The sequence below is a fragment of the Crotalus tigris genome, unplaced genomic scaffold (genome assembly GCF_016545835.1).
Source record: "Crotalus tigris isolate CLP2741 ecotype Arizona unplaced genomic scaffold, ASM1654583v1 scf7180000017690.20705106771:4171800, whole genome shotgun sequence".
Classification (NCBI taxonomy): domain Eukaryota; kingdom Metazoa; phylum Chordata; class Lepidosauria; order Squamata; family Viperidae; genus Crotalus; species Crotalus tigris.
This window is the reverse complement of record NW_024096569.1, coordinates 1,419,572-1,431,637: the sequence shown is the minus strand read 5'-3', so window position 1 is coordinate 1,431,637 and position 12,066 is coordinate 1,419,572. Positions and strand designations below refer to the sequence as shown.

Below are 12,066 nucleotides of genomic sequence, written 5' to 3'. Positions count from 1 at the left end.
AGGAGGAGAAGGAGGAGGAGAAGAAGAAGAACTGAGGGCTCCTTGGTGCTCTCTGAGCTGCATTCTTTTCTTGCAGACGTTTCATGACCAAATTAGGGAACATCGTCATTGCTAGAAGGGTGGGGGGTTGTGGAAAGGAGGAGGAGGAGGAAGAGGAGGACGACTGTGGGGTCCTTGGTGCTCTCTGAGCTACCTTGTTTTCCTACAGACGTCTCACGACCCAACTAGGGAACATCCTCAGTGCCAGAAGGGAGGGGGGGGGTGTCTGCTCCCATCTTATACACTAATGACTTGCCCAACTCTCAACGTTGGCGGGAATGTTCTCAGCGGTCCCTCGACTGAATCCCAGTTGACCTGGGTGGTGCCGCAGCTGAGTGGGGAATCCCTCCGTCCATCCTCACGTACCCCTTCCCTCCCCCCCGAACTCTGAACCCAAGTCCCACGGGGAGGCTGAAAAGACCCATCCTCCACCGTCTCCTTCTCCCCTCTTTCCCCGTCGCAAGGCCCGCGGGGCTCGCTTGCCTTCAGCTCTTTGCTCAGCTTGTTCAGCTTCCGGAAGAGGGCGAAGGCGGTGTTCTCCATCACCTCCGTCTTCAGGGTCTTGAAGCTCCCGTTCTTCCACTCCTCCCAGTGGACCTCCCACTCCTTCGTGATCTCCCAGACCTGCTGGATGTAATCCAGCTCCTGCGGAAACCCGGAAGACGAGACAGAGGCGGGAACGTGAAGCCCAACCTTGGGATCGGAGATCTTCTCTTCAAAGAGAAGGCCACCACTTCGGAAGCTCCTCTCACCCTCTCCAGCTTCTGAAGGTCTTTGGAGGCGGGCTGGTCAATCTTGAAGATGCCCAGGTTGGAGCGCAGGGCATTCTCCTCCTCCTTCATGGTGGCCAGTAGCTGCCTCATGGCCATGATCTGCTCCAGGGCAGCGTCAGCCGAGACGGCACTGGTGAAGGGACCTGCCAGTGGAGAAGGACAGAAGACCTGGATGACCTCCCTGCTTTGTCTGGGGTTGGCCAGGTAGAAGATTCCTGTGCATAGGCTTTCAGCAATAAAGCAGTTTAGTTAGAAGATTCCTGTGCACAGGCTTTCACCAATAAAGCAGTTTAGGTAGAAGATTCCTGTGCGCAGGCTTTCAGCAATAAAGCAGTTTAATTAGAAGATTCCTGTGCACAGGCTTTCAGCAATAAAGCAGTTCAGTTAAAAGAACCCTGTGCATAGGCTTTCAGCTATAAAGCAGTTTAGGTAGAAGATTCCTGTGCACAGGCTTTCAGCAATAAAGCAGTTTAGGTAGAAGATTCCTGCGCATAGGCTTTCAGCAATAAAGCAGTTCAGTCAGAAGAGTCCTGTGCATAGACTTTCAGCAATAAAGCAGTTTAGTTAGAAGATTCCTGCACATAGGCTTTCAGCAATAAAGCAGTTAGTTAGAAGATTCCTGTGTGCAGGCTTTCAGCAATAAAGCAGTTCAGTTAGAAGAATCCTGTGCATAGGCTTTCAGCAATAAAGCAGTTTAGTTAGAAGAGTCCTGTGCATAGACTTTCAGCAATAAAGCAGTTTAGTTAGAAGATTCCTGTGCACAGGATTTCAGCAATAAAGCAGTTTAGTTAGAAGATTCCTGTGCACAGGTTTTCAGCAATAAAGCAGTTCAGTTAAAATAATCCTGTGCATAGGCTTTCACAGATAAAGCTGTTTAGGTAGAAGATTCCTGGGCGCAGGCTTTCAGCAATAAAGCAGTTTAGTTAGAAGATTCCTGTGCACAGGCTTTCAGCAATAAAGCAGTTCAGTTAAAAGAATCCTGTGCATAGGCTTTCAGCAATAAAGCAGTTTAGGTAGAAGATTCCTGTGCACAGGCTTTCAGCAATAAAGCAGTTCAGTTAAAAGAATCCTGTGCATACACTTTCAGCAATAAAGCAGTTTAGGTAGAAGATTCCTGTACACAGGCTTTCACTGATAAAGCAGTTTAGGTAGAAGATTCCTGTGCACAGGCTTTCAACGATAAAGGAGTTTAGGTAGAAGATTCCTGTGCACAGGCTTTCAGTAATAAAGTAGTTTAGTTAAAAGAATCCTGTGCATAGACTTTCAGCAATAAAGCAGTTTAGGTAGAAGATTCCTGTGCATAGGCTTTCAGCAATTAAGCTGTTTAACTGGACCTTGTAGACCTGGTCTTTCGGTTCTGACAGGACTAATCCTCTTCAGTTCCTCTAAGCTGAACGAGGATTCCTTTTGACGAGTCAGAGATACCAACCAGAAGTTCTCAGCCCTACCATTTTCCTACAACACCCCAAAGAAAACCAGCCGAGTCCCACCTAAAGAACTGAAGGATGGTTGAAGAGAAGGCCCATCCCCTTTGTCCGCCGCAGAGGACAATGGGCCGGAAGGGAGAGGAGGACCAAGCCCAAGTTGCTCACCATTCATATCAAAGTCCTGGAGGAGATTTTGGGCCTTCTTCTTGAAGTCATCCGCGCAGTGGATCAGGCCCGTCTTGAACTTCTCCTTGTGCTTCTTCAACATGGTTTCGCTGTCCAGGAGGCACTGCTGGAAAGCCAGCCACTCCGAATTCAAATCACCCAGCAGCTGCAGCACCTGGCAGGATGGGAGACCGAGCAGCGTTGAGCACAAAAGAGGTGGGAACCGGCAAAGAGCAGCACCACAAAGTTGTGGCGGGCGTGTGGACCAACCAAAGGAGGCCACGGCTAACCTAATACAGCGAGTCCTCGACTTACGACAATTGGGACCAGAATTTCCATCGCTAAGGTTTTCAACCTTTTATGCCACAGTTAAGTGAATTTTTGCGGTCATTAAGTGAATCTCACGGTCGTTAAGCGAATCCGGCTTCCCCCATTGACCCTGCTTGTCAGAACGCCGCAATGGCGTTCATGGGACCCCAGAATACTGCAACAGGCCGGTTGTGAAATTTTGATCTCCTGATCGGGGGCATGTTGTGACCGTCGTAACTGCGTTTGTAAGTCACTTTTTTTCGGTGTTGCTGCAACTTTGGTCGCTAAACAGTCGTAAGTTGAGGACTACCCGCGCTCCGGGCCACGTCAGCCACGAATCCTCCAGCCGTAGACCTACCTCCTCGTCCACGGCCACCTCGTACTTCTCCAGGATGGCAAACTGCTCGTGGATCGGGGGGATCTGCCCCTCGATCTTCAGCAGCTCGTTCTGCAGCGTCTCGTGCAACTGGAGGCTTCGGCTGAGCTCCTCCAACGTCTGGGGAGGACGGCTGATGCTGCGGGGGCGAAAGGCGCATTTAGGCCAGGTAAAGATCAAAGGAGCCCTTGCGGATTTTACTCGCTAGAGTGCCCGACCAGAGGGGTCGGTGCTTATCCGTGTTTCAAGGTCGCTGAGCCGGCGCTGTCCGAAGACGTTTCCAGCGTGAAGTCGCGGAGCCCTATCATCTTCCAGCCGAAGCGCTACCTGTTTATCTACTTGCCTTTGCATGCTTTTGGACTGCTAGGTTGGCAGAAGCTGAGGGGAGGACGGGAGCTCACCCCAGCTCGGGTCTCAAACCCGGGCTGCTGGCTTCCCAGCCGAAAACCCCAGCGTCTTAAGGTGGGAAAAGAGAGGAGGGTGCGGAAAGGGGGTCCCCCAGGGGACACTCACTCGGCCGCGTTGTCTTGTAGGTAAGCGGTCAGCTCCCTCAAGCGGCTGGTGGCCATCTCCTTCAGCAGGTTGGTCAGCTTGTTCTGCCACTCGTTGCAGTGCTGGACCACGGCGGCCTTCAGGTGGGAGCAGTCCAGCAGCACAAACTGGATGCTTAGCACCGTCTCCTCCCTCTGAACGTTGTTGGCCACCTCCATGTAGCTGGAAGGAGCAGAGAGACAGAGCGCTGGAAGGGGACCTTGGAGGTCCTCTAGTCCATCTCCCCCCTGTCCAAGACCGGAGACCCATACGGCCCCCAGGACAACGGACTGTCCAGCCTTTTTTTGAAAATGTAAAGATGAGAGAGAGAGAGAGAGAGAGAGAGAGAGAGAGAGAGAGAGAGAGAGAGAGAGAGAGAAGATGGCTGGATGGACAGACACAGACAGAAAAAGATAGAGATAATTATATATAGATAGATGATGGATGGATGGATGGATGGATGGATAGATAGATATACAGAGAGATGATGGATAGATGGATAGATGACAGATAGATATTTAAATAAGATTTCTATTTCCATTATTTTTATTTCTATTTCTATTATTTTTATTTCTATTATTTCTATTTCTATTTGATAGACTATAGATAGATAGATAGATAGATAGATAGATAGAAAGAAAGATAGAGAGAGAGAGAGAAAGAGAGAGAGGAGATAGATGAATGGATAGATAGATAGATAGATATGGATGGATAGATAGATAGATAGATAGATAGATAGATAGTAGGGATGGATGGATAGATAGATAGATAGATAGATAGATAGATAGATAGATAGATAGATAGATAGATATGGATGGATGGATAGATATGGATGGATAGAGATAGATATGGATGGATGGATAGATAGATATGGATGGATAGATAGATAGATATGGATGGATAGATAGATAGGGATGGATGGATGGATGGATAGATAGATAGATAGATAGATATGGATGGATAGATAGATATGGATGGATAGATAGATATGGATGGATAGATATGGATGGATGGATAGATAGATAGATAGATATGGATGGATAGATAGATAGATAGATATGGATGGATAGATAGATATGGATGGGTAGATAGATATGGATGGATAGATAGATATGGATGGATAGATAGATAGATATGGATGGATAGATAGATACCGGTCGGTAGATAGATAGATAGATAGATAAATAGATAGATAGATAGATGATACATAGGTAGATATGATGAATGGAGGATGGAGGGCGGGATAAATTAGATGTAAACACAGTAGACGGAATAGACACGCAAAGAGATAGATCATAGAATCATAGGGCTGAAAGAGACCATGGAGGTCTTCTTCTGCAACCTTCTGGGCACCAGGGGCCAGTTCCATGGAGAGAAGTTTTTCCACGGACCAGAGGGTGCGTGGTTTTGTGTACTGCCTGCATCCCACAGATGAGGCTTTGCTTGTTTATGCGGACCAGTTGCTTGCATGCCACGGCCCGGTACCGGTCCACGGACGGGGGCTTGGGGACCCCTGCTCTAGTCCAACCTCCTGCTCAAGACATGAGACCTTATATCAGGGATAGGCCATTTTTGAAAGCCACCAGTGTTGGAGCACCCACCACTTCTGGAGGCCAGTCGTTCCACTGATTAATTGTTCTCCCAATCTCCTTGTTTCAAGGTTGGGTCTCCCTCTGGCCAGCTTCCACCCATTGCTCAGATCTTATGGAGAGCAAATGGAGGCCCTCTTCCCCATGACAGGCCCATCAAGGACCGGCTATCAGGTCTCCTCTAAGCCTTCCCTGTGTTAGGCTAGACCTCCCTGGATCCAGCCTCAAGGGATTACCCCCCCCCCCACTGATTTGGGAACGAAAAAGCAGGCCCCGCCTTCCCTAGGCCAAAGCCTTGGTCCCGAGGCACCCATCTCCCCTAGTTTGCGGCTGCTCGGGGTTACCGGACCCCCTTCTTCTCTAGGCTGGAGAACCAAGCGGCGGGAAAACGGTGGGGCTACTTAGCATGCAGCGAAGTCTGCGGAGCTGCGGAAGAGCAGATGTTCTGCTGGCCCGGTAATGAAGCTGGAGCGCCTGGATGTCACCTACAAGAATTCTGGGCTTCCTCTAATGAATCCCTTTAATCTAATGATCCTCCGTCTAATCCTGGCTCCGACAAAGAGGCGTCCGGTGGTCGAACTTTGGAAAAAGCCCCGGTGGGATTGCTTGATTGATCTCCAGGACGGAGTGAAAAGGAAGGAAGGAAGGAAGAAAGGAAGGAAGGAAGGAAGGAAAAAGAGGAAGGAAAAAGAGAAGGAGGGAGGGAGGGAAGGAGGGAGGGAAGGAGGGAAGGAAGGAAGGAAAGAAAAAGAGAAGGAGGGTGGGAGGGAAGAAAAAAAGCAGAAGGAAGGAAGGAAGGGAGAGGAAGGAAAGAGAAAGGGAGAGGAAGAAAGGGAGGAAGGAGGGAAGGAAGAAAAAGCGAGAAAGAGGAAGGAAGGAAAATAAAGAAAGGAAGGAAGGAAGAAGGAAGGAAAAAGAGAAGACAGTAGGGAGGGAAGGAAGGAAAAAAGCAGAAGGAAGGAGGGAAGGAAGGAGAGGAAGGAAAGAGAAAGGGAGAGGAAGAAAGGGAGGAAGGAGGGAAGGAAGAAAAGGCGAGAAAGAGGAAGGAAGGAAGGAAAATAAAGAAAGAGGAAGGAAGGAAGAAAAAGAGAAGGCAGTAGGGAGGGAAGGAAGGGAAAGAAAAAAGCAGAAGGAAGGAGGGAAGGAAGGAGAGGAAGGAAAGAGAAATGGAGAGGAAGAAAGGAAGGAGGGAAGAAAAGAAGGAAAGAAGGAAGGAAAGAAGAAGAAAGGAAGGAAGGAAAATAAAGAGAGGAAGGGAGGGAGAGGGAAGGAGGGAAGGAGAGGCAGAGGAAGAAAGGGAAAAGAAGGAAAAGAGAAAGAGAGAGAGAAAGGAAAAGAGAGGGAGTGTGCTGTCCAGAATAGGGAGGGAGGAAGAAAGAAAGAAAGAAAGAAAGAAAGAAAGAAAGAAAGAGAAAGATAAATGATACATAGAGAAAGATAGAGAGACAAGCAGACTGGCAGACAGAGGTAGATAGATAGATAGATAGATAGATAGATAGATAGATAGATAGATAGATAGATAGATAGATAGATAGATAGATATAGATAGATAGAAAAAAGAAAGAAAAAAAGAAAGAAAGAATCTGACTTTTCCCACCGTCCTCCGTTGTCCAGAGACCTGAAAAACTTGCCAAAACGACCCCCCCCCTCCAGCTTGGCGAGTGGGGGGGGGGGGCTCGGAGGAAGGAGAGGAACTTTGAGACCCTTTTTGTTAATTGAAATGTAGCCTTTTTGATTCTTTCCCTCTCCCGGAGTCATCCGAGCGAGGGAGGCCAGCCGGTGGAAAAGGCTTCCAGCCCCCAAGGGGACTTATTAAATCTTCCCGTTTCTTTAATTAATTCCCTGTTAATGGGTCACTGCAAGCACGAAGCCAAACTTTTATTAACGGGGAGAGAAAAAAAGAGAGGGAGAGAAAAAAACAGAGAAAAAAAGAAAAAAAAAAAACGCTCAGCAGGGTGCAGAGAGAAATAAACCGGCTCACGTTAGAACGGGGGTCCTGGCAGAGACAGATGAGGCTGTGGGAAGGGGGGGGGCTTGTCCCAGCCCCCCCACTCCCTATAGGGGTCCAAATTCATCTTTTTCCCAGGCTGGGCTCCTAAATCAGCCGTCAGAAGTGCTGAGTCGGCAGCGCAGAGCGCAAGCCGGCAAAGATGCCAGAAGATGCTGCTCGGCGTGCACGCACACACACACACACACACACTTGCCCACCCCTTCTTGTGATGGAGGAGCCCCTTGAGTTGGCCGCTGCGGGTTTAGGAGGGTGATTTTTCCTGTGGAAAAAACTGATTTCATTCTGAATTTGAAGCGGATTTTATCCTGAATAACAGAATCACAGAGTAACTCGGTTAAAGTAACTCGAACAGCCATTTGTCTGCAATGGTACTATAGGGTTTCCTGCCTGAGCAGGGAGTTGGACTAGATGACCTCCAAGGTCCCTTCCGAGTCTGTTATTTCTTTTTTTCCTTCCTTCCTTCCTTCCTTCCTTCCTTCCTTCCTTCCTTCCTTCCTTCCTTCCTTCCTTCCTTCCTTCCTTCCCTCCCTCCCTTCTCCAACACTGGAAGTTTTTAAGAAGAGACTGGACAGCCCTTTGTCTGAAATGGGGTAGGGTTTCCTCCCTGAGCAGGGGGTTGGACTAGATGACCTCCAAGGTCCCTTCCATCTGTTATTCTGTTATTTTTCCCCTTCCTTCCTTCCTTCCTTCCTTCCTTCCTTCCTTCCTTCCTTCCTTCCTTCCTTCCTTCTTTCCTTCTCCAACACTGGTAGTTTTTAAGAAGAGGCTGGACAGCCATTTGTCCGAAATGGAATCGGGTCTCCTGCCTGAGCAGGGGGTTGGACTAGATGACCTCCAAGGTCCCTTCCAACTTTATTATTATTGTTGTTGTTGTTGTTGTTATTATTATTATCATCATCATCATCATCATCATTATCATTATTATTATTATTGGTACTCCTTAGGCTTAGGACCACAACGGAACCTGACATTTATGTTGCCAAGTGAGACATTTGTTAAGTGAGTTTTTGCCCCATTTTATGTCTTTTTTTATCCCTGCAGTTCTCAAAGGAGTAACACGGCCGTTAAGCAAATCGCTGCGCAGTTCTTAGTCACAAACTTGTGAAGTGAATGAGTCATTGAATGAGTCCCATTTAAGTTGTTAAGTGAATCGGGGTTTCCCCGTTGACACTGCGACTGTCATAAATATGAGTCAGTTGCCAAACGGATGAATTTGGATCACGTGACCGTGGGGGGGGGGATGCTGCAACGGTCGTAAGTGTGAGTCAGCTGTCAAGCATCTGAATGTAGCTCCCGTGACCCTGGGGAGGCTGCATTGGTCGTGTGAAAAATGGCCGTAAGTCACTTTTCTCCACGCCGTCGTAACTTCAAATGGTCGCTAAATGAATTGCTGTAAGTGGAGGACATCCCGTATTCTGTCCCCCCCCCTTGCCTGCCTCAAATCTGGGGATGCCGCCGAGGGTCCTAGGGAAAATTGCCCACTAAGCCCCCCGCCACCCAGAAGCCTGAAAGCGGGAAGGTCAAAGGGCAAGTGGGCGTGGCTACAGGAGGTCCTCGATTTATGACCAGAATGGAGCCTGCCCACCACCGTTGGTCGCGATGGTCACACGACCGACCGCAATTTTATGAGCTTTTTTTGTGGTAGTTGACAAGCGAGGAGGGGCAATTATAAACTGACCGTCGTGGTTATTTTGCGAATGATGTCGGTCGTTAAATGAGTCAGCGGTTCGCCGTAGGTCGGAAGGCCTGTTTCTGGTAAAACGGTAATAAAACACAGCTGAGGTAACTGTTGGAGCTTCAAATCCAGGTCGTAAGTACAGGTAGTCTTCAACTTATAACCACTTGTTTAGCGACTGTTGAAGTTACAACAGCACTGGCCAGTCCTCACACTTATGACCGGTCCTCACACTTATGACCGGCCCTCACACTTACGGACGGTGGTCGCATTTGCATCCAGTCCTCACACTTACGACCATCGCAGCATCCCCACATTCATGTGATCAGAATTCATCTGCTTGTCGACAGCCAGGTTTTACAATGGTTGGCGTGTCCCTGCCGACTTCTGACAAAGTCGATGGGGGAAGCCAGATCCGCTTAACGACTGTGGTGATTCACTTAACAGCCGGAGCAGAAAACCTGTTCGTAAAATTGTGTGTGACTCCCTTAGCAACGGCTTTGCTTAGCAATGGGAATTCTGTGGTCCGTGTTGGGGGTCCTAAATCAAGGACCACCTGGAATCCCAGAAAGATCTGTCAGAACTTTGGTCGCTAAGAGAGTGGTTGTAAGTTGAGGACTGCACGTCCTACCTCACCAAATGGATAGGTCCCTATACAACTACAGGTAGTCCTCGGCTTACCACGGTTCAGTTAGTGACCGTTACGACAGCACTGAAAACGGTGACTTGTGACCGTCTTTCACACGACCACTGCAACATCCCCAGGGTCACGTGGTCAAAATTCAGACGCTCGGCAACTGACTCGCATTTATGACACATGCAGTGTCCCAGGGTCACCTGATCCCTTTTTGCCGCCTTCCGACAAACAAAAGTCAATCCTGAAGCCACGTTCGCTCAACAGCCATAGGACTAGCTTCGCATCTGCAGGGATTCCCTTAACAACGGTGCCAAGAAAGGTCGTAAAACGGGGACAAAAATCGTTTAACGTCTCGCTCGGCCACATAATTGTTGGGCTCAATTGTGGCCGTAAGCCGAGAACGACCTGTGTTAAAAAAATGTGACTTAGCAAAGCCAAGATGGACTGTTATCCCCTCCCCAGAATAAAGCCACCGCATCCCCAAAGCTGGCTCCCTCCACCCGGGACCAGGCCTGGGATGGGGAGGGGGCTTCCGAGGGCCTCCGGCCTGCAGCCACCGCGGCAGCGGCTGGGTCTTGTTGACACAGCTCTTAATGGGAGGTCTCCAGAGGCAGAGCTGTGCAAACATCCGACTTGCACAAAGACACTCTGCCTTTCGGGCCCCCGCTTTAACTGTTTCCCACAATCGCTTTTGACATTTGCAGGGAACGAGGTTTTCGTCTCCCGACGGCTGCTCGTTTACCAAAATCCGTGGCTCGCGCAGCACTCAGCGAGCAGGGCAGCAGAAGCTCACAGGGGTCCTGCACCCCGTGGCGTAGGGTGGAATGGGAAGCCTGCCAAAGGCTTAGTGGGGAAAGACGAGGAGGGGGGCGAGAGACAGAGGGCAGACTTTGGCTTAGCTGCCCCCAGCTGTTCTGCTCCTGGTATGGATGACAATCACTGGCAACCACCGAGGCGCCCCGAGAGTCCTCAGCCCCAAGCCAGCCTCTCAATTACAATCACAGCTACTCTGAATCATTAGACACTTATATATTAATTATAATGATAGATAATCCTTGGCTTACGACAACTGAGCCCAAAATTTCCACGTCTAAGCGAGACAGTCGTTAGGTGAGTTCTGCCCCGTTTTATGACTTTTCCTGCCACCGTTGTTAAGTAAATCACTGTGGTTGCTAAGTGAGTCACACACGGCTGTTCAGCGAATCAGTCTGCCCCACCGAAGGTCATCAAAGGGGATCACGTGACCCCGGGACACTGCAGCCGTCATAAATACGAGTCAGTTGCCAAGCGTCCGAATTTTAGTCACGTGACCATGGCGACGCTGCGACGGTCGTAAGTGCGAGAACTGGGTCGTAAATCACTTTTTACAGTGCTGTTGGAACTTTGAGTGGTCCCTTCCAACATTATTACTATTGTTGTTGTTGTTATACGAGGGTAACAGAGTAACTGAATAACAGATTTGGAAGGGACCTTGGAGGTCTTCTAGTCCAACCCCCTGCTCAAGCAGGACACATTCCTTACAGAGACACCCGCCACAGTTTTATCCTTCCTGGCCTTTCCTGCCCACTTGAGGTGGACATCTGCTCAGAGTGGGATTCCATGCCCAGCTGGCCTATTCTGGAACCACTCCCGATTCTTCTGCAAAGGTTGGCCTCCTTGCAGAGCCCGAGTTGTTTTCTTGGGCCACTGAGAAGATCTGAAATGGTCCTACTTGGGCCTTGGATGGCTCTGGGTCAACCAGGTTGAGTCAGCTGCTCTGATTCCTGCTCTGGAGGACTTCACCTAGGACAGTGGTTCTCAGCCTGTGGGTCAGGACCCCATTTGGGGTCGAACGACCATTTCACGGGGGTCGCCAAGCAACGCAGTCTGCCATTTTTTCCCCCTTTTCCTTCGCTGTGCTACTCCCTTTTATTCTATTGGCTTTTGAAAGCCAATAGAATAGACCAGTGGTTCTCAACCTTTTTAATGCCGCGACCCCCAACCGGTCGTAAGTCGAGGACTACTCAACCGGTCGTAAGTCGAGGACTACTCCACTGGTGCAGCACCGTTTGCAGAATGGGGTTTTGGGTGGGCTTGGCAGGGCAGAGACAGCCTGGACAATTCCTATTGGCTTTGGAAAGCCAACAGAAGTAGACTCTATTCAAGAGAGTCTCTTCTATTGGCTTTCAAAAGCCAATAGAATAAAAGGAAGGAGCACAGCTAAGGAAAAGGGGGAAAAAATGGCGGACTGCGTTGTTTGGCGACCCCCGTGAAATGGTCGTTCGACCCCAAATGGGGTCCCGACCCACAGGTTGAGAACCGCTGGAATAGACTCTCTTGAATAGAGTCTAATTCTATTGGCTTTCCAAAGCAAATAGGAATTGTCCAGGCTGTCTCTGCCCTGCTGAGCCCGCCAAGAGTCCCATTCTGCAAACGGTGCGGCACCAGTTGAGTAGTCCTCGACTTACGACCGGTTGAGTAGTCCTCGACTTACGACCGGTTGGGGTCGCGGCATTAAAACGGTTATGAACAGATTTGGGATTTGGGACCTGCAG

General features: G+C 49.3%; 1 protein-coding gene across 4 annotated transcripts in view; it reads right to left on the bottom strand.

The window, feature by feature from the left end:
• DNAH2 (dynein axonemal heavy chain 2) overlaps nt 1-12,066 on the bottom strand; it is a 167,437-nt gene that overhangs the window by 77,188 nt on the left and 78,183 nt on the right. For all 4 annotated transcript variants that reach the window (XR_005556086.1, XM_039337948.1, XM_039337947.1 and 1 more), the window contains exons 21-25: nt 3,603-3,803; nt 3,072-3,228; nt 2,405-2,579; nt 792-955; nt 523-684 (exon numbers count right to left, since the gene is read on the bottom strand). Coding sequence is in view for 3 of the 4 variants with exons in the window: in XM_039337948.1 (XP_039193882.1) it covers nt 523-684; nt 792-955; nt 2,405-2,579; nt 3,072-3,228; nt 3,603-3,803 (859 nt within the window). In the remaining variant the exon portion in view is untranslated. The remainder of the gene's footprint in view (nt 1-522; nt 685-791; nt 956-2,404; nt 2,580-3,071; nt 3,229-3,602; nt 3,804-12,066) is intronic.